At 45.1% G+C, this 24,751-nt stretch overlaps 1 protein-coding gene across 2 annotated transcripts in view; it reads left to right on the plus strand.

Moving 5' to 3' along the window:
• PPM1H (protein phosphatase, Mg2+/Mn2+ dependent 1H) overlaps positions 1-24,751 on the plus strand; it is a 294,780-nt gene that overhangs the window by 199,788 nt on the left and 70,241 nt on the right. For both annotated transcript variants that reach the window (XR_001918064.1, XM_018047995.1), the window contains exon 6: positions 18,337-18,455. Coding sequence is in view for 1 of the 2 variants with exons in the window: in XM_018047995.1 (XP_017903484.1) it covers positions 18,337-18,455 (119 nt within the window). In the remaining variant the exon portion in view is untranslated. The remainder of the gene's footprint in view (positions 1-18,336; positions 18,456-24,751) is intronic.

Genomic DNA, 24,751 nt, shown 5'->3' on the forward strand with positions numbered 1-24,751 from the left:
AGCAGACCCACAGCAGTAAAATGACATGTGGCCCTAACTCCCCCCACCCACACACACCTCCTGGGTCACACATCCTGCTTTCGTGTGTGACGACACACTCCACCTCTGTGAATTTATTATGGTGGCTGGTTTTCTCCCATCTGTGACCAATCAAAGACACAGCATGCTCTGTTTCTTTTAATGATTTGGTACATACGATATGAAGCATGGTATTAAAGAATGTGACACCTTGTCCCCCGGCTTGCCACTCACTTTAACTCAAAGGGTACAGATGAATATTAATCTCATGTGAGGAGGAGGCAGCCCCAGAAACCTGATGACACCCCATGACTTCATGCTCTGATACAAAGTCTCAGGGGTCCTTCAGGAGAAATGCAGGTGTCCGAAAATCTGTGTCTAAACTGAAAAGAGATTCTCCACATAGATCCCACTCTTTTGGAGTAAAATTATGAGCAGGCTCTAGGAGGGCCGTTTGGTGTTTCAGATTTTGAGAATTTTTGCTTCGTTGAAGATTTGAGTTTTCTGGAAAACGGAGTAAATGTCCTGCCCTGATATCCGAGCCATAGGGCTTTAGGCTTATGATCTCAGTCTCATGATGATGGTTGTGATCCAGGACTGCTTTGCAGTGGGCATCTTGGGGACCAGCTGCAAATATAGTCTGTAGATGATATATTTTCTTGCCAGTTGGCTTTCTTTTTAGACAAAAGGCTAAGGTAGTGACCTTCTGCTCTTAGAAAAGAATTGATGCAACCTACTCTGAAAGGAACTCGTTTGTGTCTTAATTCTGGCACATGGGAATAGTCAGGACTTGATGACTTTGGTTGGTTTAACAAGAAACTGTGAAAATGAGAATCGCTCAGTCGTGCTTGACTCTTTGCAACCCCATTGACTGTAGCCTTCCAAGCTCCTCTGTTCATGGAATTCTCCAGGCAAGAATACTAGAGTGGGTTGCCATTCCCGTCTCCCGGGGATCCTCCTGGTTCAAGGATTGAACCTGGGTCTCCTGCATTACAGGCAGATTCTTTACCATCTGAGCCACCAAGGAAGCCCAAGAAGCCCAAGCTTCCCTCAGTTCCCATGACTGTGTTGTGTTGGTTTTTCTCAATAGCTGAGCTGTGTTGATTTGGGTGGTTAACCTGGTCCACAAGACAGTAGGAATCTAAACCCAAAGTAAAAGCTTTTCTTCTTTCTTTTACTATTATTTTTGAACCCATCTGTCGCTGTTTGCTCCTGCTGCTGGCTAAGTCACTTCAGTCGTGTCCGACTCTGTGCAACCCCATAGACCCCACCAGGCTCCCCCATCCCTGGGATTCTCCAGGCAAGAACACTGGAGTGGGTTGCCATTTCTTTCTCCAGTGCATGAAAGTGCAGAGTGAACGTGAAGTTGCTCAGTCATGTCCGACTCTTTGCGACCCCCTGGACTGCAGCCTACCAGGCTCCTCTGTCCATGGGAGTTTCCAGATAAGAGTATTGGGATGGGGTGCCAATCTTCCTGGGCAGCCCAGATGTTAGAGCACTTCACTTGGTCTGTCTGTCTGTCTTGGCAGGGAGAAGGGACCACCAGTAGGATCTCACCCTGGCCCCATCCTCACTTACCAGCTGGGTGGCTGTGTTGCTGCGCGGATCCTTCCAAGTAGAGTTCACAACAGCCAGCCTCCCTGCCACTTGCCTGGCTCTCTCCAGCCCATCTTCCACAAAGCCTCCAACATGATCTTCACACTTCACACTTCTTTCCCTGAAACCCTTTGACTCCTCACAGTGTACAAATGGCAGACTCAGAATTAGGCTTCCCGCCCACCTCTCCAGCATCATCTCGCCATTGCCCCCACCTCTTGACAGGGTGCATTGTGGGCTGTGGCCATGGAGAACCATCTTCCATTTCCAAGACACACCGTGATCTCTCCAACCTCTGTGCCTTTGGAAATAAGCTCTGCCTGGATAGCCCTTCCCTTCTTCTCTGCCAGGAAAACTCCTCCTTATTTTTTGAGACCCCAGAAGAAATGTCACTTCCTCCAGGACGTGTCACCTCCCCATATCGGGGGGCCAGTCCCCAGTGCGTGCCTCACGCTGCATGGAAGCCCGTAGTATAGCTGTCAACGTGTGGTATTTTATTGCTTATTCCATATTCTGTCTCCCCTTCTTCCAGACTGAGCCTTTGGGAGGCAGGCCCCTTACCTTAGGCGTCTTACCTTGTTGTTACCTAGCACAGAGCTGATATTGATCAGGATTTGTTGACTGAAGCATTCATATTGATGTCTGGATCATTATCCAAGCACCAAGCACCTCCCCACCCTCCCCCAAAACCCCTCACAGCAGGCAGTATGCCTTTGTGCCCCCCTGTGCCACCAAGCCTCAGGCCCACCCTGTCCTCACCACCTCCGTGCTTCTTAGTAAAAACCATTTCCTGTTTTCCTGCTGAAGGTGATGAGTAAGAGCAGATTCACTTTTGTATTTTGACATACTTTCACATTTTTTTGTGTGGCAAAAAATGGTACCCAGAGCTTAAAACATTAAGTTTTCTGGAGGGAGGGGAGTGCTGACCTTGTTCAGAGTGGGATTCCAGTGTCACTGGTCTACCTTGGGACAGTTGGAATAAGATGTGTGTGACTTCCGAGCTCAGCCTTGTCACATGACTGTGTCTATGATTTCTAGAATGTCCTTCACTGGTCCCCAGTTTCATTGTCAGGAGTGGGCACAGAGAATGCCAGAAGGTGGGTGTAAGGATGAAATGAAATAATAAATGCAGAATTTTTCGTGGCACATGGTTCTCATTTGCTTACTGTTGGATGAATCAAAGTCTTGTCACTTCAGATTCTACTGGCCTGTAAACCACAGTGATACTGCCCCTTTATTTAAGAATCACTCCTAATGTTACCAAAATTAATGTGTAATTGGGTGTCACTCTTGCATAATCAGTGGACACTCTTAGCCCACAAAACTGAGTGTAATATCTGAATTTCTAAGGGTGAGAACACTGTTTCCATTCTTTTTCATCCTAGCTGCTAAACCATACAGGCTTCTCTACATGGAAATTATACCTAAAACGTGTCTTCCCAGACAATGGGAGTATAAATGACCAAAACATAAAATATCCTGGTTGTCCAGCTTCCTATTCTGTCAGGAGTCTAGGAATGCATGCTTTGAAATGAACAAATCCATGAATAATATTCACATGATCTGTGATGCAAATCTTTGTGGTGAAGTATTTGAGAGAACTAGGGGGCTAGTAGCATAAAATAAACTTGTGGTCAAATCTTTAACGTATTTTAGAGAATTGGGAGGTTTATAGCATAAAATCTTGAAAATGATATCAATTGTGAGAGGAGAACACAAGTGAGATGTGGACTTCTCTCAGCCCAGCCCGGGCAAGTGCTGTGTGACCTTGGGTTTCTCCCACAGTGTCTCTGAGTCTCCCTTTCTCCTGAGTGAAATGTGTAGGCACACTGCCCTTGAAATATCCACCCCATGTCCTGAGATCACAATAAAAAGTCATCTCAAGGGCCTTCCCTGTTGGCTGAGTGGTGAAGAACCCGCCTGCCAATGCAGGAGGCCCGGGTTTGACCCCTGATCCAGGAAGATCCCACGTGCTATGGAGCAGCTAAGCCCGTGCACCGCAACTATTGAGCCTGCGCTCTAGAGCCCGGGAGTCCCAACTACTGAGCCCACTCGCCACAGCTACAGAAGCCCCCGCACCCTGCAGCCCATGCTCCGCGATGTGGGAAGCCACCACAGTGAGAAGCCCGACACTCGGGAGTAGCGCAGCAGCTGGAGAGTGGTCCCGGCTCTCCACAACTGGAGAAGTGCCCACGCAGCGACAAAGACCCAGCATGGCCACAAAGAAAACAAGAGTAGAAAATGATTTTAAAAAGTCATCTCATGATAGTATGAAATGCAGTATATACGTTATAATTTCAGATTACAATCTAATCCTGCCAGTTAATTTTGGGGAACATCAGTTCGCTTGAACTAATTGTAAAACTGTTTCGTGCAGTGAGAGCTTTGTATCTTTTACATGATCTAAACGAGTTAGTATGTTGCCGGAAAGTTAACAATGTATTCCTTATTCTTAGGTCAAATCAAATTTTATTGTCATTATGTCTCAAGAAACATTTATGAGAGAATCTCAAAAACGTCTAGGTCCCTTGAGATTTGGTTTGAGCGGATGACTGCAGTCCCAGGGCTGTTTGACTTGCAGAACTGGTTAATGATTTTCTTGGTGGTGGGGAGAGTTCAGAGCCCTTTGTCCATGAACTGTTTTGATCCACGTCGAACAGAAATGTTCTTGGTATGCACACTCCAGACGTTCGGGGGTTATGGAACTGGAAGCAGATTACAAGATGATGGATGTGACAGGCACGTTAATTTTGTTTGGTCTTGCATCCTGACCTCAGAGGGCCCTTCATATAGTTCTCCAGGTAACATGAACTTTATTCCGCAGATTCTTGGGCTGGGTGATTAATCAAGCAGGCTTGAGGGTTTGACGTGTTCACATGGAATGTAGCAGGTGTGCGAGGGAGGGGGTCAGGGGCCATGCACTTCTGCCCCCCAGCAGCCGGGGAGAGCTGATGATCATAGTCACAAATAAGCCTTGCTGTTTTCTCGCTGGGCTTTTTTTCATTTTTTTAATGTTTCCAGGGTGATTGAAATAAAATATTTTACGGAGTCCACCAAGCTGGACAGTTCTGGTGGAGTCAGGACCCACATCGGAGGGAAAGCAGTCTGGTTTATGGGCATTTCTCAGCAGAGTCTACTCCTCCGATGCTGTAGTCTCCAGGAAATCGCCCCACTCTTGCTTCAGGTGACAGCCAGAAACAGATCTCCCTCCACGGGGGACCTCTACAGCCCTGAGGTGTGAGAGTAACGGCTTCCCCTCCATCCTGCCGAGACGTGTTTATAAGCTCTGATGTGATTACATTAAGATGCGCTGGTATCATCAGACCTCCCGATAATGTACGTCTGTCCTTGTAGATAATCTGAGGCGGCAGCTGTTTATCATCAAGGGCAATGTACAGAGGGGATGAAAGTGGGTTTCAGATGCACACTGGACGCACACAAGTGCAACATTATCTGAGGTGATTTCTGATGGTGTCCTTGGACCTGCCCCCAGCTGTCTACACCGAGTCTGATTCAATTTGTCTGCCATTTTCCCTAGTACTGAACTGGGAAAGGTTTCAAGGGGACAGCACTGTGCCTCTTGGTTCTCTGCGATTTTTCACACTCAAGAAGTATATTGCTTAAGCTTGTGCCTGCTTTTAAGACAAGAGGCTATAACTGGAAAGGTCAAGCACACTAGTGAGTGAAAATGGCTGTCCCACCACCTCCACATGGCCCTTAACCTTGAGTTCATGTGTGCTCAGTCATGTCCGACTCTGTGACCCTATGGACTGCAGCCCACCAGGCTCCTCTGTCTGTGGAATTTCCCAGGCAAGAATACTGGAGTGGGTTTCCATTACCTTCTCCAGGGGATCTTCCTGACCCAGGGATCGAATCTGCGTCTCCTGCATTGGTGGGCAGAGTCTTTATCACTGAGCCATCTGGGAAGCCCCATTAACCATGAGAGCAGGGTGTAAAGCTGAGAGCCTGGCTGCAGTCACAGCGAGAGAACTTACCTCCATTTTGCTTTGCCTGATGTCTGAGTCAAGGACAGACACACTCCAACCGCTTCTCTCGCCCCATCTAGCCCCCCTCTTGCAAAACTACATTATGTTTCAAAATCTTGAATTAAAAAAAAAAAAACAATGGTAGGCTAAAGTGGTTGACATTTTTCATATTTACTATAGGTTCCATTGATCTCATAGGTATCATGAGGAAGCCAGAATTTTAGAGCGTGAAACTGACATGGCCCAGGGCTGCAAAGGCAGAATTTATATTCAGTTGCCCTTGGAGCGCAGCCTGGCTTCAGGGAAGACTCTGAAGACATTGACTCTGATAATTGAAGCTCACCACTTCTAGAGCCAGATTTTTTTAATTAATATAAATTGACGTCTGATTTTTTCCAGGTTAGGACAGGTCAAAGACTTGGCGTGGAGGCATTCTGAATCTACTATGCAGATCTAAGAAAGTGAATCCCACACACTGGAGCAAAATCATCATGAGAATCAGTTCCTATATTTTCTTTTTTAAAAAAAAAAAATCCATCTTACTACATATCCATAATCTTTAGCCTCTTTAGTCCTTGTCCCCCGAAATATTCTGAATAAAAACTTGGGCACATGATTCCAATATATATTAGGTTCAGACAACACTGTTTGATTCCACTTATACAAGGTATGTAGGATAGTCAAGTTCACAGTGTCAGAATGTGCGTTGGTAGATGCCGAGGAGGGGAGGGGGAATGGGGGATTAGTGTTCAATAGGGACAGAGTTTCAGTTTGGGAAGGTGAAAATTTGGGGAGGTGGGAGATGTTGAGACTTGCACCATAGTGTGAATGCACTTAATGCCACTGAACTGTATAGTTAAATGTGGTTAGAATAGTGTGTTTTATATGTTGTGACTTTTACCACAATAAAAGCATATGGATAAGAAACAGTTGGTCACCGAAAGCCAGAGCTATCTGCCCGTGAGGTCCTTAAAAATTGATCTTAGTGTAAGGAAGCAAGATAATGTCATATATCCTTCAAGTACATTAAAGTTAAATATGCTTTGAGAAAGATAGATAGGATTCAGTGAGGTTTATTAGGGCAAAACCTTAACTGTCTGTAAAATGTGTTCTGTGCTTCAGTTGCTTTATCTGTGAAATAGGACAATTGCAGGACCCTCACAGGATAGGGGTGAGGATTAATGAGTTAGTATTCGTAGTGCTTACAGGAGGACCTAGATCAGAGACAAAATACAATTTCTTAGTTTTTAAATATAACTATATACAGAACTTTTCATGGCCCCCCTGCCTGTGGGACTACTGTGGTCTTTTATAATTTCTCAACTCCATTTGCTTATGCAAAGGGAAGGGAATTGGCTTCCCTGGTGGCTCAGATGGTAAAGTGTCTGCCTGCAATGCAGGAGACTCGTTTGATCCCTGGGTCAGGAAGAGCCCCTGGAGAAGGCAATGGCACCCCACTCCAGTACTCTTGCCTGGAAAATCCCATGTTCGGAGGAGCCTGGTAGGCTGCAGCCCATGGGGTCACAAAGAGTCGGACACGACTGAACGACTTCACTTTCCTTTTCTTTTTTGTTGACATGAGATGTTCACTCTACAGATGAGTGCCTTTCCACAGTCGGCATATGAATATGGAAACCTTATATGTTTTATGTAAATGAGCACTTTTATCCCTTATTCTATACTTTAAACTGTTGTGGGGTTGACAAATCTAGGCAATTTTGTTTAATATCTCTATTTGTATTCCAGTTTCCATGTGGCTCCTTTATCATAAGATCTCAATTTTACAATTTTTGAGTTGATTTGGGGGAATGCTACTTCTCTCTGGCTGATGAGTGTAGTCCCGTGTCTAGATTTAAATGTGAACCTTCCTTGACATCCACATAAACCAGACAGAATTTTATTTAATATCCAGTTCTGTAATAGGTTATATATACAAGCTTGGTTTTTGCTACTTTGAGATTTTAAGAACAAGTTAAGACAGAATTCTTTGTGAAAGACTCCAGTCCATACATACTTAGGTCTCAGTCATTTCACATTTTTCCTTCACTCTTTTTTAGCCCGAGGTAGAATATTCTCCTTCTGCGTTGTACATCAGGTAGGCAGCCTTGGCTCTGGAATGGTCACCTCCTTTGACCATTCGTGTGACTGTTAGTGATCGCCTAGGCTTGGCCAGCATCATCTTTTAATTTTTAAAAATCTATTTATTCATTTGGCCGTGTCAGTCTTAGTTGCCTCATGACATGTGGGTTCTTAGTTCCCCAACTGGGTATTAAACCCATGTCCCCACACTGCAAGGCAGATTCCTAGCCCCTGGACCACCAGGGAAGTCCCTTGGCTGACATTATTCATTTCATTTGTGACCTAGACTTCCTATATGGATAAATCATCCTGAAATTTAAAGGCTTCCAATACTTCTCTTGTGTAATATGACAGGAGTTTTCCCCCTAAGAGCTAGAAGGAGGAGATATTATTCAATTTTTTAAGATTTATGTTGAACACGGAAAATCCTCATGTTGATAACTTGCTTTCACATACTGAAGGGTCTAGAATATTTAAGAAGTTAATTCATATGGTGTTTTTCTAGTTAGAGGAGTTTACATTCCTATCCTGGAATGCGCCTTCTCATTTCACACATGAGTGTTTATACGTTCCATATTCTGCTGATGAGAGTGGAAGTTGGAACAACTCCTTTGAAAAAGGATTTGGCCCAGCAATTCCACCCCTTGTTGTGTATACCTAACAAAGTGTGTACCACTGTTTACACCAAAAGATGAGACTGTGCATAGCAGCACTGTTGTAAGAGCCCAAGCTGGAAACTCTCCAGATGCCCACGGAGAGTAGAATGGATAAATAAACTTTGCACAGTCACGGGATGGAATGAACAAGCTATAACTACATGCAGCAACATGGATAAATCTTTGCAGACTCAACTTCCAACCGATAGGATTCCATAGCACGGATAGAAACAGGCAAACACAGCTGGAAAGTCTGGAGCTAGTGCTCCCCGTGGGAGAAGCAGCAGGATTTGAATGGGGTCCTGACACTAGCGTGCTGGTGAATGTTCAGCTGCTTAATCTGGATGCCAGCCGTGCGGTGCGTTCAATTTATGAAAATTCACTCACCTGTACCCACATGATCAGAGCACCATACCATTTGTATATTTCTTTGAAAAGTTGGGGTTTTTTTAAAGTGCTTTGGATTCATTTACTCTATGCTGGGAAAGATTGAGGGCAAGGGGAGAAGGGGGCGACAGAGGATGAGGTGGTTGGATAGCATCACCGACAGGATTGACATGAGTTTGAGCAAGCTCTGGGAGACGGTGAAGGACAGAGAAGCCTGGTGTGCTGCAGTGCATGGGGTCCCGCAGAGTCGGACACAGGTGTGTATCACCCTTTGCAGAAGGGGACCTCATGCAAGAGCTCACGGCCAAGCAGCAGGGCGGGTTTTCCCGGAAGCCACACTTCTGCCTCCTGTCTGTCTCACTTTGTTCCCCCCTAAGGGCCGCTCCAGGAGCCCCTGCTGCTTCCCACCTCTTTGCGTCGGCTTCTGCTGCACTTGCCCCGAAGCTCTTACCTGGCTAGCTCTTCAGATACTTTCCTGCCAGAGGAAAGCGTAGGCAGAACACTGACATAAATTGCAGCGGTATTTTTTCAAATCCATCTGCTAGAGTAATGGAAACAAAAGCAAAAATAGACAAATGAGACCTAATTAAACTTAAAAGCTTTTTCACAGCAAAGGAAACCATAAACAAAACGAAAAGACAACCTACAGGATGAAAGAAAATATTGGCAAATGATAGGACCAACAAGGACTTAATTTCTAAAATATGCAAACAGCTTACACAGCTCAGTATCAACAAAACGAAACAACCCAATCAAGAAAAGGGCAGAAGACCTAAACAGACTTTTTTTTTTTTTTTCAAAGAAGGCCTGCAGATGGCCAACAGGCACATGAAAAAAATGCTCAACATCACTCATCATCAGGGAAATGCAAATCAAAACTACAATGAGGTATCACCTTATTCCAGTGAGAATGGCTCTCATTAAAACATCTACAAATAATAAATGCTGGAGAGGGTGTGGAGAAAGGGGGACCCTTCCACACTGTTGGTGGGAGTGTAAATTCATGCAGCCATTATGGAGAACAGTGTGGAGGTTCCTTCAAACACTAAAAATAGAGTTAGCCTATGATCCAGCAACCCCACTCCTGGGAAAATATCTGGAAAAGACAAAAGCTCTAATTCAAGAAGATACATGCACCCTAGTGTTCATAGCAGCATTATTTTAGTAGCAAGATGTGGAGGCAACCTAAATGTCCACTGACATGAATGGATAAAGATGTGATGTATGTGTGTGTATATATATGTACATACACACACACACACAATGGAATATTAGTCATTAAAAAGAATGAAGTAATGCTATTTGCAGCAACGTGGACGGACCTAAAGATTATCCTACTAGGTGAAGTAAACCAGACAGAAAGACCAATGTCATATGATGCCACTCATATGTGGAATCTAAAACATGATACAAACTTATTTACAAAATAGAAATAGATTCACAGGTAGAAAACAAATGTATGGTTACCAAAAGGGAAGTGGAGGTGGGGGAGAGGGATAAATCAAAAATTTGAGATTAACTTGTATATATACTGTGTGCATGCTAAGCAGCTTTAGTCATGTCTGACTCTGTGCGACCCTGTGGACTGTGGCCTGCCAGGCTTCTCAGTCCAGGTTCTCCAGGCAAGAATACTGGAGTGGGTTGCCATGCCGTCCTCCAGGGGATCTTCCTGACCCAGGGATTGAACCTGAGTCTCTTATGTCTCCTGCATTGGGGGGCAGGTTCCTTACCACTAGCACCACCTGGGAAGCCCCCATATAAACATTACTATGTGTGAAATTAACAGCGAGGTCCTGCTATATATATAGGACAGGAACTATATTCAGTATTTTGTAATAACCTATAATGGAAAAGAATCTGAAAAAATACATACACACATAACTGAATCACTTTGCTGAGACACTGTAAAGTGACTATATATCAATTAAAAAAATTTTTTAAATGACGAGCAAAAATCCTTTCCAGATTTTCTCTGACCCCACCCAGTGACCCCACTCTTTGTTCCTTATTCTTGAAGATAGTTCCATTCCCACCTATAAGCCTTCCTAATTCTCCCCAGCTAGTGCATGAGCTCTGAGCAGAGGGGTCTCTTTTTTTAAATTCTTTGAATCCTTAACCCCTGGTACCCATACCTGCAGGAGCTTATGTGTTAATTGCATGAATTCCATTGGCTGAATACCCCCAAATCCAATAAGACACAGTCCCCCTTATTGACTCTCACTGCTCACTGGCAAGCTGATCACAAAGTGGCAGAAGGAAAATTTATTAAAAGAAGGAAACATTTTGTGTTCCTCAGCAGCAGTTTTTAGTAACCTTGGGAACTACTATCTCAGTGTCTGCAGGAGGCCTGGTGCTCAGCCTCCTCCAGGACCCAGTATGTACATATCCCTTCCTGGGATCTGGATTCCTGCTTCCACTCCGTTTTCTCCCTGCCTTGCCAGGATGCTCAGAGCTCTCCCCCATTCCAGGATGGTGGGGCTCAGGTCCATCTGCTCTGGAGCGAGACAGACCTGGGTTCAGGGATGCACTCTGCTCTACTGAGACTTTCTGGAACATTCCAGAAGGCCTCTCTTTGTCAGGTTGTCCTCTCCTGTTATAGCTCAATCCCTCTGTGACTCAGAGACTGTCACTGAGACGGGACGGCTGTGTTTCTTCACAGTACTGTGATCACCGGCCTCCTCTCCCCTTGATGCTGGTTTCTGCCCAGGACCAGAGAGGAGAGCAGCCAGAAGATGCTCGATCTTCCTGCCCCATCTCCATATCCTGCCATTTCTTGGCACAGCGATTACTCCAGCATCCTGTCCCCAGAGAAACTTCTTCTTGTTCCTGGCCAGACACAACTATGTCTGGAAATGGATTCTCATTAAATGGCAAGGATATGTTCTACCCACTTTTTTTTTTTTTTTTTTTTTTTTTTTAGCAAACCTGCACTCTCTAGAGTCCTTAAAAGACTCTCGACCACCTGCCTGTGGTTTTGCCAGGGCAGTGGTTACCAAGCCTTTTCCCCCAGGTGCCGTTTATGGTACACAGCTGAACACCAAATATACCTCTACCCCCTCCCTTTAGTTAGCAGCATTCAGTTATGCTTCCTTGAAGGAGAGCCTCAAGATTTAGGATAAATAGAGGTACAAAAAGAAGTCTAGTTTGTTGGATTTTGTTTTTGTTTTCTTAACATGGGGCAGGCTAACACAATTGAAATTGGATTTTAGTGTAAAATATGTTTCTAGGTTTCTAGTCGGTGTGCTTATTAGGTAGAGAAGAGGCAACATATTTAGATATTCTTAGGACTGTGGAATATCATGAAGCTTTCAATGGCATAACTGTATCCACATTCTTGAGAATTTACAGAAAGGTATCTATGGAATTGTTAAAATGTTAACTAAATCCAAAATATGTAATGTGCATCCAAGATTGTAAATGCCATGGGTCTTAGTTTTATCTTTTTCTAATAATTGAAAGCTATGTGGTCTTACTTTATAAAGTAATAGTCACTGAAAGGTGACTGTGTAAAGCAGGTCAGAATGTTCTGTATTCATTCCTCCAGCAAATACTTAAGAGTCTTTGCTGTGGTCAGTGCTATGCTGGGCACTAGAGTGTGGCTGAGGTTTTAAAAATAATGAACATATTCAAGTGTATCTGGTATTACTTGCGTCACCATGCAGATGTTTCTAACATACGTAAATCCAAATAGCACCATCAAAGAGAAAAAGCTAAAATAGATTCAGCATAGCAGATACATAAGGAATGTGAAGGAGAGTGTGGAGAATTTTCATTTTGCAGGTCGACCTGGGACCCTAATGTGTGCTTGCTCCCATCTTGGATGTCGATCCCATTACAGCCCACGTTTCTAATACGCCAGCATCCTTAGCTGTGCCTGGGGAAGGGGCAGTCGTCATGCATGTGTTTATGAGCAGCTCGAGTATGAGCAGTGGAGTTAAAAACATGCCAGAATTGTCCGTGAATCCTACAAGTTTGGAGTCAGAAAAATCACTGGATTTTATTGCTGAAAGGAACCTAACACATCCCAGCTCCCATGTTTTGCAGACTCTAAACTGTGTCTATGTAGTGCTTACATGTATTATGAGTTAAGTCACTTTTGAGGCTCAAGAGTCCAGAATGCTGACTTGAGCAATGGTTCCAGCAGGGCAGGCCAGCACTAGTGAAGTAACACTAACCAGTCTATGTTGCTTGGATGCTGGGCAGGTCCTAAAGAAGTTTCTGAGTTCCCAAGTTGCTGGGCCGCTCGACTTCTGAGAACAAGATGACCCTATGCTGGGCTGTTGGGCTGCAGAGGGCTTCAGCATCGCCTGCGTTGGCCTGTGTCTACCTGGGGTGGCCCCGTCTAGTGACTCAAATTTTGGGAATATGAAAGGGCCGTAAAACTCCTCTCAACAGTTTTCTCAGTCCTAGTTTAAAATTTGAGAGTATTTTCAAAATGAAAATAATCCATTTCTACTGGTAGACATATTCATGAATATGGGTAAGTTAGAAAGGAAACCATCAGATAATACTGTGTAATATTTTGATGGCTTTGAGTGTATGTGCATATATGAACATAAGTACATACAAGACCATGTGATGGACTGAAGGTGTGTATTCCTCCCCCCACATTCCTGGGTGGAAACCCTCAACCCCAATGTACTGAATTTGGAGATAGGGCCTTTACAGAAGTAATTAAGGTTAAATGAGGTCGTAAGAGGGGCCCCTGATTTGATAGGGTTAGTTTCCTGATGAGAAGAGATGCCTGCATGCTCGATTTCTCTCTCCGCATGAAAGTATAGAGGAAAGCTTGTGAGGTGCAGCAAGAAGGCAGCAGTGGGCAAGCCAGGAAGAGAGTCCTCACCAGGCAGCACATCTGCTGGCATCTTGATCTTAGATTTCCCAGACTCCAGTCTGTGAGAAATAATTCTTTGCTGCTTTAAATCCCTCAGCCTGTGGTATTTTGGTGGGACAACCTGATAGACTGTGGAAACTTCCATGAGTATTGCACGATAGGTTCACTGATGAGCATTTTTCTCAGAAAACAACAGGTGCATGTCCCATTATGTTGTAGCAGCTCATTCTTCATTCATCAGCCACCTATTTGTTCTACTTGTACTTAATTCTTGAGTTGTTTCTTTCTTTAACAGCAGTAACTCCATCAGGTCTGACAAATAAAACTGGGGTGAGTATCAAAAGTGCTGCTAAGAAGGAAGCCTACGGTTAGGATGGGTATGGTCATTCTAAAGCATAGTGAAAAGGACTTCCCTGGTGGCTCAGATGGTAAAGAATCTGCCTGCAAGGAAGGAGACCTGGGTTTAATCCCTGGGTTGGGAAGATTCCCTGGAGAGGGGAATGGCTACGCACTCCAGTATTCTGGCCTGGAGAATCCATGAACAGAGGAGCCTGGTGGGCTACATGGGGTCACAAAAAGTTGGACACAACTAAGCAATTAACACTTTCACTTTCAGAAATACATCAGGGGGCGGGATATGTCCTCAGTACACATGGAATACACATGCATTCTATGCTGGGCATGACTGTAATGGAAAATGTGCCACATAGCATGTGAAATGTGCTGTGGCTGTTAGCCAGAGGCCGAAAAATGATCACAGAGAGAGAACCCAAGGGTGTGGCATTGTATTAGTGGGGGTTGAATACCACAGTAAGTCCTCAGAAATAAGATACCTTTTCTCTCTTACCTTCGGACATACCTGAAGTTTACAGTTGATTGTTGCTATCAGCCCGGTGTTCAGCATGACATGGACGTCATCTTCTGGGCATAAGTAGACATCAGTAGACCAGGACTGAAGTTGCGAACAGGAGCTCACTCAGCAACCTGGAGGAAAACCCCACAGACTAAAGGGAAGTGCTGCTGTCCCTTGGGAGGTACCAGTCCAGCCGAGGGACTTCGGGAGGAGTGACCAGCCTTGCTCAGCCTCATCCCCCAAGTGGGCATCAGAAGAAAGCAGACTCTGGAGGATGACAAAGCCGGCTTCAGAACTCCGCACCCCTGCCTCTGAGGCTTGTAGTGCTTCTACGAGTTGTTAAACCCAATGAGCCCCTGAAATACAGCCTGCTCTTGTGGGAAAATCACGAACACAGGGTAATCCAGAGCTGGAAAATGAAGAGTGCTGTCAGATCCTAAATGCGAAAATGTGTTGGAACAACCTTAACAGATACTCTTCATTTACATATTCCTCCCTAAATATGCAAAATGTATGTTAGTGTTAGTTGCTCGGTCATGTCGGACTCTTTGCTACCCCCATGGACTGTAGCCCACCAGGCTCCTCTGTCCACGGGATTTCTCAGGTGGGAATGTTGAAGTGGGTTGCCATTTCCTTCTCCAGGGGATCTTCACGACCCAGGGATTGAACCCACGTCTCCTGCGTTGTAGGAGGATTCTTTACCATCTAAGCCACCAGGGAAGCCTGCAAAACAGTGATAGATAATAGTTTTGCCTACTTTGAAAGGAGCTCTTTAAAAATAATAAATTTAAAAATTGAAGTGATTAGAAAGCATTATGCCTAGTGTAATTGGCAGCTTTTCTCCCCTCCCTTAGAGGTAACTAATGGTGCATCTAATAAAAGGCATCTTAGAATTGATGAACTACAATAGCCTCTTGTTATAACAGGAGAAGCAGGTAGTTTGTTGAGACCCTGAAAGTCTCTGCATGTGAAGGGACAATGATGTCACAGGTGATCGAGGGTTCAAGGTCCCTTTGAGCCTGCCCATCCCCAGAGGGAGAGGCGTGGTGGCCCCTGTCAGTAGTAGCTACCCTGCAGACTTCTCCTGATACAAGTGCCCAGGCAAACATTCCAACAGTAAAGGTGCGAGGGTACAGAACGTGCTTAGTCATGGCTTTGGGGTCATAACCTGTTAGTTATGGTATATATATATATATATATATGTATGTATGTATATGTGTTTGTGTATTGTGTACCTATATTTATACACGTGCATACTCACTTATGCATACATGTATGTTAAAGGTTTTTGTTGTTGTTCAGTTACTAAGTCCTGTCCACTCTTTGCAACCTTATGGTGGTCCCAGGCTCCTCTGTCCTCCACGATCTCTGAGTTTGATAGATCTGTGTATCTATGACACTATATACATAAGTTTCTATACATGCACTCTCACAGACACATATTGTTTGGCAGCCTGCTTTTTATAAATGTATGTTTGCTCTTTCTGTGTAATTACATATTCTCTCTGACATCTTTGTATGTGACCGCAGGGAATCATTTTGTATGGGTTTGTACTACTTTAATCACTCGTGTTATTAAACGATTTCTCACTATTTGAAGAACATCCTTGTGGCCCAGCTGTGTGCAGACCTGTAATTTTATTAACCAGATCCTCACACGTGCCTGTTTGTGGTTCAGACTTGGCACGGCAACAGGCCCGCTGTTGCCTGTTCACTGTTTTTTGTTAATGTGTGTGCAGGTTAAAGGACCAGCATATGGGTTAGGATGGAGGTTATGGGTTTGATGTTAAGCTCAAACCCTAGAATCACCCATTCCTGGCTGATAACCTTAGGCTAAGTGTCTTAACCTCTCTGGACCTTAGTTTCCTTATTTGTAAAATGAGCCTATGACATCTGCTTCATAGCATTGCTAAGGTAATAACATAAGGTGTTATCAAGTACCTGACATGTGGCAACTCCTAGGTCAGTGTCACTCCAGCTTAGAAGGCAAGGAGATAGACAAAAACACCATGCTGATACAGTCCCAAAATTTTGAGAGATGACAGGGGGTATATGACAGATGGTGCTGTTCACTGATTGCTGATGCCTTTGGTCCTTCGTTTTCGTGGGTCGACCAAAATAAAGGAGAGGAATAAAATTGTATCTACTCTGTAGGTACAGCTGCCATCAAGGAGGAGATTTCTGCAGTTGCGCAGAGTCTGCACTTGGCAGACATGCTCCACTGTCACCATCTTCAAATTTTTAATTTTGAATAGTGGCTCCATATTTTCCTTTTGCAATGGGCCCCACAGATTAGGTCCTGCCCTAAATTGTTAGGGGTGTGAAATGAGAGCTTACAAAATACTACATAAGACTTGACAACCATTAGATGGATAAATTATTTTCTTTTTATAAACAGAGACCATCATGATCAGTGCACTTTAGATGTCACTTCATTATTCAAATAATATGAAATAAGTCTGCAGTTAGTCTCACTGTGCAAGGAAAGAAACTGAGGCCCAAGCAGTTGAGTCACCCAGGAAAATCACTGAGCTTATCAGTGCAGAACTTGGATTCAAATCCAAAGCCCACCCCACTGACCTGTGCTGAGTTTTAGTTCCCTTCTTCCTTTCCAAGGAACCTTTCTGTAAAACCCAGTGTTTTAGTGTCCTTGATACTTATAGGCAGCACAAGGCTCATTTCCAGCAGAGGTTTCAAAGCCCCTCAGAGAAACTCCAGAGTTCCCCCCGATCTGGAACCTGTCAGGGATACAGTGGACAGGACAGCCCCTCTTCTCACCCCCATCCTGCCCCTCCTGTCTCCATGCCTGCTCAGCTTCCCTGGCTCAGAGTTCTGTTGGCTGGTCCAATCTGACCAGCCTGGGGACAGTTCAGCTTGGCTGCCTCTGACTCCTAATACACTTGGCTTCTAATGGCTAGCATCCAACAGAGACCTCTGAACCACCATGAGAATCAGCGGAAGATAGGCTGGTGTCGGGTCCTGGGAAAGAGGCTGCAGGAGACGTCTATTTCCAGCAGGCCAAGGACACAGCCATCTGTCCTGTGGCAGGGAGCCCCGGCTCTCCTGCAGTGCCAGGCCGTGATCTGCTCTGCTCTCTCTTTCTCTGCCAGAGAAAGAGAGAGCCATTCCAACACGCCACTAACAAGCAAGTATGTGGCTTGGTACAGGGCAGATCCGGGGCAGGTCTGCCTACGATGTGTATAGACTCCAAGCAGGGAAGTTCATACTTGAGCATTTCGTCTCTTGGATAACTGGATTTGAATTTGGAGTGTGACAATGAGACTGTTTGTTGTTTCACAGCAATTCCCTAAGTGGCTGTTTGCTCAAGACCTGTGTAGTGTGAACAGAGATTTGGGGGAGGGGAAGAAGCCATCTGCTCTGGAACAGTCTTCCAATTACATGATCAAATTACTGCAGAGCAAAATGGAGGGAGTCCAACAGAAAGTTCCTGTCTGGTGCATATAGCCCCAGCCCTCTCTCTCAGGCCATTGTGTTGACATGGAGACCCACACGCAGCTTTCAGAGCCAAGGCCGTGATAACTAGGAATATGCGCAGGGGGCCAGCAGAGAAAGCTAAGGAGGAGAGAGTCAGGGTGAACTTTCCTGCCGCTCAACCAAGTGAAACCATCTTGAATTTGAATTATAAAGTGAACCTTTTTCTTGCTTTAGAGATACATTTCTCCGATTACAATTAATTTATCATCTCACATGAAGAAGTCATGTCTTTTTATAAATGACATTTGTGATTTTTATTTGTTGATATTGTATTCAGGTTCTTAAATCTATTCATCTCCCTGAACATTTGAAAACCATTTTCTAATTTCATAAATGTGGCCTGTGTCAATTTGCGAAACATCCTTGGATCTTATTTTTTCCTCTAAATATGTGTGTTTTTTTTTTTTCTTTTTCTTCTTTTTTTGCTATTAGGCATTCATGCAGCCTCACTTGCTGGGAAATGAGTTCACACATTTGGAGTTTCCAAGGAGAGTACAGAGGAAGGAACTTGGAAAGAAGATGCTCTACAGGGATTTTAATATGACAGGCTGGTAAGAACATGCCTCCCTCTGCCTGGGCACTGCCACAGTGTCCGTGAAGGCAGCATCGCCACCATGAAAATCAGTTCTGCAGTTTGGATCAGGAGGTGCAGGCGGAGCCCTGGGCTGGTGGGGAAGGAAAAGGGTCTACACCCGCTTCTGCTGTTCTCAGATCTGGGTGTTGGTTTGCTTCTCTGCTCTCTGAGGCCCTCCCTAAGGATACTAGACCCACCAAGCTGATGTCATCCCCCACTTCACACAGAGCAGGAATTTGGGGGCTTTTAAAACACATTAAACTTGGTTTTTTTCAGGTCACAGTTACTTAAGGAGGTAACAGGACTCAAAGGAATGAGCCAAAGCTCTATTTGGCCAGACCAGCTTGAATTTGAATCATAACTCTGACCTTTCGGAATAGCCAGAGTTGGATAAACTACTTAACCCCTGTGAGTTCAGTTTCCCATGAATAAAATGTAAAGAATACTCTCTGAAGGGGGGGGTGTAAGGACCAGCAGTAATGAGCTGTCATTATTTCACCACCTTTCACCACAAAAGAGCTCTTGGCAAAGGGCATCTTATTCTCCAAACACACGTACCTATATAAGTCCCCCAAACCATTTCTGTGGGTCAGTAGTTAACATTGACTAAGACCTCATCTGTTTATTCCAACTGAAAATAGATACGATGATAAAGTACTGAAACTTCATAAGGTTGGTGTAAGGACGAAGCGAGGGGACAGTGCCTGGCACCAAGGAACGTAGGGGAAGGTTTGCTCTAAGATCCTGCGATCCTGACCAGGGAGCCCCTCGACAGTCTGGAGGACAGCAGAATGAGACAGTGGCCTCTTTCCTTGCCACGCCCCCAACACAGGCTACAAAGTAGATTTCATTATCTCTTCTTGTTTGACCAAAATAGCTGTAACAGATGGTCCCAGCCCAAATTCCCATGGGGATGACTTTCAGGCTGAAAATCCACTCCAAGGGTATGTATTGTCTTAAAGGAATAGTCGAGCTGCCCGGCCAGGATCAGAGGCTATCCTGAGGCATGTCCAGTTGTCCTTTCTCATCCAAAGAGATCCTCACCAGTATCCACCCTTCTTCTAGAGCAGGGTCAGCAGTTGCAGTCCAAGAACCAAATTCCAACCCCCTGCCCCGACAACCACCTCTTCCTATAAATAACTTTGAAAAGTACAGTCACATTCTTTTGTTTATGTTTGATCTGTCACTTCATGCGACAGCAGAGCATTTGAGTGGTTGCAGCAGGGCTTTAAAAATACTTACTCCTGCTCTAAAACATGATTGGATTTATCAGAAAGGGTTTACCATATTTGCTGCTCTGAGCTCTGAAGTTTTGTTACTCCAGAATGGGTTTCCTTGCAAATGTATTTTTATTCAATCAGCAGAATCAGCACTCCTTACAGAAAAGTTTCAGGTGAGGGTTCATGTAATTCAGAAAACTGTAGAGGCGTTTGGTCTGGTCTTTGTAGAATTTGGAGAGGTGGACTGAAAATCATTCCAGTTTAGGAACCCACGTGGTTATAAACACATAAACAAAAAGAGCAAAGCTAACAGACATCGAGGAAAATGGCCAAAATGGGGGAAGGGTGTGGCTGTAGGAAGTCAGGCTGAGATGGTACCGGGAGAGCATAATTGAGAATGTGGGAAGCCAGACAGAGAAATTGAGGTTTACTGTGAGACCCTGCTGGTTACACTTTTGTGTTGCTGAGGAGAATGAGATGATAAAAGCGATGCTTTAGGAAGGTTATTATACAGTAAGAGAGGGAGAATGACCAGGAGAGAAAGCAGATTCAGATATCTAGAGGAAAATTATCATAGAAATATGGATATGAGATCTCCAGAGCCAAATAGAGGGATGGAAGCAGAAAGCAGAGAAAGCAAGGAAATAAACAAGAAACTAGATGGTTTTGGTCAAGGGATAAATGTAAGGGGTAAGTCATCAGTTACTCTAATTATAGTGGTCTGTCAGCCCCCAGAGGGGCAGCCCAGTGCCTCATCCTGTGCCTGACGTGTAGTTGACAGGCTGTGATTATTGGATGAAAGGTGTGATTGACAGAAGTGGATGGGGGTGGCGGACACACAGATGGTTGATGGGAAGGGTAGGAATGAGAAGCCAGCACGCAAGCCATGCTGAGCTTGAGGCAAGGCTGTTTGTATTTTCTTTCTATGCCAAAAAGGCAAATTAGATCTCAGCAGTCACAACAAACTTGGTAAACAAATGGCTAAAGATTACCCCCTTTTACAGTTTTTTTTAAATGTAGATAAGTTCAGGATTAGATTACATCCAGGTTTATACACACACACAGTTACTCTCTTTTGCTCCCTATCTAACATACAGGCACACACATGCTTTGGCAGGGTCTTTAGCAAGTGAACAGTCCATAAAAGGGCTGTATTTAACTGTGCAGAACTCCACAGAAGGTACCGAATAACCGAGAAGCCAAGACTGAGAATGGCTTCAGTCAGATGTGATTTGCTCATTTGTTTCAGCAAAGTTCCCTACATGATTGTTGGCTCCCAACTTTGGCTACAAGCAGAGATTGATGGACATCTTTGTTTATCTCCTATCTGTTGTTACTTAGGATTTGAAAGTGACGCTTACGGAAAAGGAGAGATCTATCTTTGTTGGAAGAAGTTGGGAAGTTTAAAACCAATTTAGACTACTGCCTATGTAAACTCCTTCTGCCCACCTCCCAGCTTTAATGAGTTCTTTTAAAAAATGTTTTTTTACTTCTAACAGAAAGCCTCAAACCTAGCAGTTATTTTTTCAGGACTTAAGAAACATGGACTCCCGGTTTCCTATTTTTCTGAGTTGTCTATTAGAAAGAGAAAGGCTGGCAAATGAATTAAACAGAAAGAGACAAGGATCTGCAGCCTCTTTTTCCATGAAAGCCCCAAATTACTGCCAAGGTGTTGGGATTGGTTGAAGGTGGACTGGTGGGTGTTGGGAATGCATCGTGCTCAAGGAGACAGGTAAGTCCTCACCCCAGCCCTCCTTTATGTTTCTTGGCTTCAGAATTAGTCTTGGCCTGTGAACTTGTAAACCTTTCTAACAAGTAAGGGTTCATCCATTGCCAAGCTGTTGAAACTTTGTAGCAAAGACCTAGTTGTGGAAATGTTTATCTGCCTGCTTGTCCCTACTGGTCATGGGGCTTTCTCACAGTGAGGGAGACAGCTAAGGGCCAGGCACCAACTGTGATGAGACCTTTACACACTTCCTATGAACTAGGTCCATTTTACAGATGAGGAGACTGAGGCACATGGGTCAAGTTGCTCAAGGTCATACAACTCGTAAGGAGAGAAGCCAGTCTGTGAACGAAGGTGACCAGGGGTACACTGTTCAGTCTGGTGCTAAACTGTCAAATGCCCAAAGAGGAGTCCTCCTCCTCATTCCCATTTTGCAGCTGAGCAAATTAAGGCTCAGAGGGATTAAGAGGCTTACACTTACTTAAGTGGCCACAAATGCAAAAATGTCAGAATAACCCAGGCTTCTGATTCTTAGCCTGGAGCTCTTTCTGATACAATGGATCAACTTTTCTTCAGAGTGAGATTAAACATGATTATTCAGTTTTGAGTTGCGGTGGAAATTTAAGCACGCGACCTCCATCTACCAGGATCAGTGTCTCCTTGCCAGCCCTTTAGAGGACAAGAGGATGAAATAAAACATTTCAGGAGCTGCCGAGGTAGTCATTTTTCCAGTTCTCAATCTGACCCAATGGACTGTTGGCCAAATTAAACTGTGATGCTTCACACTCGTCACTAAAAGTCTGTGTGTGGTTTGGGGGTGGTGATGATGGGGACGATCCCCAAAGCACCAGATTTCCTTTACTTAGGAAAATCGGCTGCTCTCATTAGAGGAGCATCCTGCCAGCTTTCTGTGGTGCGTCTGCAGCCGGGAGGAAGTGTGGGAGAGGATGTCAGCTCCGGGAAGCCCGCTCTCATAATTAAGGATGAGTCTGTTGCCTTCTGATGGGGATTCTTTCTCTCCCACCCTCGTGCTTTCTTGGAGACCATGGAGCTTGGCAGGCCCAGATTGTATAGAGGACAAAAGGTTATTGTCACCCAGGCCTTCCTAATGAAATCTGTCTCGTCCCTGGCTCCCCTACCTCCTTTCTGCTCAGATAGTTTGCACAGTGATTTGATTTACGAAGGCTTTTTTTTTCTCTCTCTCTTCTTTAAAAATTATTTTATAAATAGATCAAGTTTTGTATCTTTTGTTTTTGTGTGTTTTGTTTTTTTACTGTGGTGGATGGGTCTTTGTTGGTGTGCGGGCTTCCCGCTGGGGTGGCTCCTCTTGTTGTGGAGCGCGAGCTCTAGGACATGCGGGCTTCAGTCGTTGCAGCTCCCAGGCTCTAGAGCCCAGACTCAGTAGTTGGGACACACACGCATAGTTACCCTGCGGCATGGGGGAATCTTTCCAGACCAGGGATCGAACCCATGTCTCCTGCGCTAGCAGGCAGATTCTTTACCTCTGAGCCACCAGGGAAGCCCCACAAAGGCATTTTCTAACAGCACTCTGGATGCTGAGTCAGTCCCTGACATGTCCCAGCTCTCACCTTCTGTGCTGGATGTCCTCGGTCCTGGCGCCAGAACCTTGGCCTTGGACTTGGTATGAGCCGTGTCCCTCCTCCCCAGCCCTTTGTGTGGAGCTGCTGTCTGTTGCACGATGCTCACTAGCTGGCATTGTGAGCCCAGCATCCTGACCCACTCCCCTCTGAGCCGTCTCAGGCCGTTATTTGCTGGCAAGCATCTGTGTTCCCGAGTTAAAACAACAGTTTCTCACAGCTGGCTTTGTGGCACCAAGTGCCCGCTCCTGTGACCGCGGGTGATTTCGCTTTCTCGTGTAGGATCTGTGTTCTTTGTGCTTTGTGTCTGGCCGCATGGGGTGATGAGCAAGGCTGGGCCCCCCCCACACACACCCCAGAGCACACAGGAGGGGGCCATAGCTTCACCCCTGGCTTTGGGCCAGACTCTCCAGCAGCTGTTCCTGGGCTGATGGGATTTGTTGAGAGCGAGGGCCAAAGAGGACAAGTCCATCGTGTGAATGCAAGATTGCTTCCAGATGGTTCTGGTTAACAGTAAAGTACACCAAAATTCTTTCTTTAAGCAAAGCCATTTTAACGTTTATAATGGTCTTATTTCAGGGACCAGTAACATGAGATGGCATGGCTTACTTAGGAAAGAGAGTGCTGCTTGGGCACCAGTCCTCACTCTGCCGCGGTTCTGGGGCCCTGGGCAAATCCCAAGCCTGGGGTCTCTTGTTTATAAAATACTTCCTGTGCCCTTCTTTGCCAGCCTCCAGTGGGGGTGGGCTTTGCACTGCTTTTCCGAGCTTCCGAAAAAAAACAGATTCCATTAGGAAAATTCCAGTGATGGTAACCTTTCATTTCTGTCTCTTGCAGCCCTTAACTCTTTTGTGATTCCGACTTGATGACGCATCAGGGTAATTGTTCCCTCCTCTACTTCCCTTGAAACTGAGAGCTGATAAATTAGAGGCTTTCCCCTGGGAACAGAGTGCCGTCCACCGCCATTTTCTTCTCTCAGCACTCACTACCTTTATGAAGGCAAAGGGAAACTTTTCTGTTCCGTATCCTCTCCGGCAGAGTGGCCACTAGCCCCCGGGGACCATTTCAATCTAAATTAGTTAAAATTAATTAAAAGTAAAAATTGGTTTCCCACGTCACAGCAGCCGCATCTCAGTTGTTCAGTGGCCACGTGTGGCTCGTGGCTACTGAGGTGGACGTGGTAGATATAGAATATTTCCATCATCACATAAAGTCTTAGCAGATGGCACTGCAGTCTAGGTAATGTAGGGTTTAACTGGGGTGGAGGGCAATGCGGGAGCTGTCTGTAATTGAACAACCCAGTAGCAAGGAGTTGAAAAGACAGCTGAGCCAAGATGGGGAGAGCAGAATGTTGTGGCCATGCTCTGTGGCTTCTGACCCTGCTGCTGCTGGACTCCCAAGTCCAGAAGTGGGAGGTGGGCTTTCCTCTACTCTTCAGACCTTCGGGGGCAACAGTCATTGTGTTTAGGGATGTCTGGTCTGCAGCCGTCCCTCTCTGGCAAGCCTGCTGACCATTCCATCTGCCCTGGTCAGTAACACACCTCCCTCCTCCAGCCCCTCTCCACCACCTCCTAGACTGTGCTAGCCGTTGGCACTTTTATTCATCTTGTTTTTTCCTTTCACTTCTTGGAGAATATTTCAGACCCTGAGGATCGGGTTGAAAAGCAGCTTCACTCGCAACCCTTTTCCTTTCTGGTTGAGGCTGACATTTATTCTGTGTGAAGCCTGG

This window comes from Capra hircus, chromosome 5 (genome assembly GCF_001704415.2).
Source record: "Capra hircus breed San Clemente chromosome 5, ASM170441v1, whole genome shotgun sequence".
NCBI lineage: Eukaryota > Metazoa > Chordata > Mammalia > Artiodactyla > Bovidae > Capra > Capra hircus.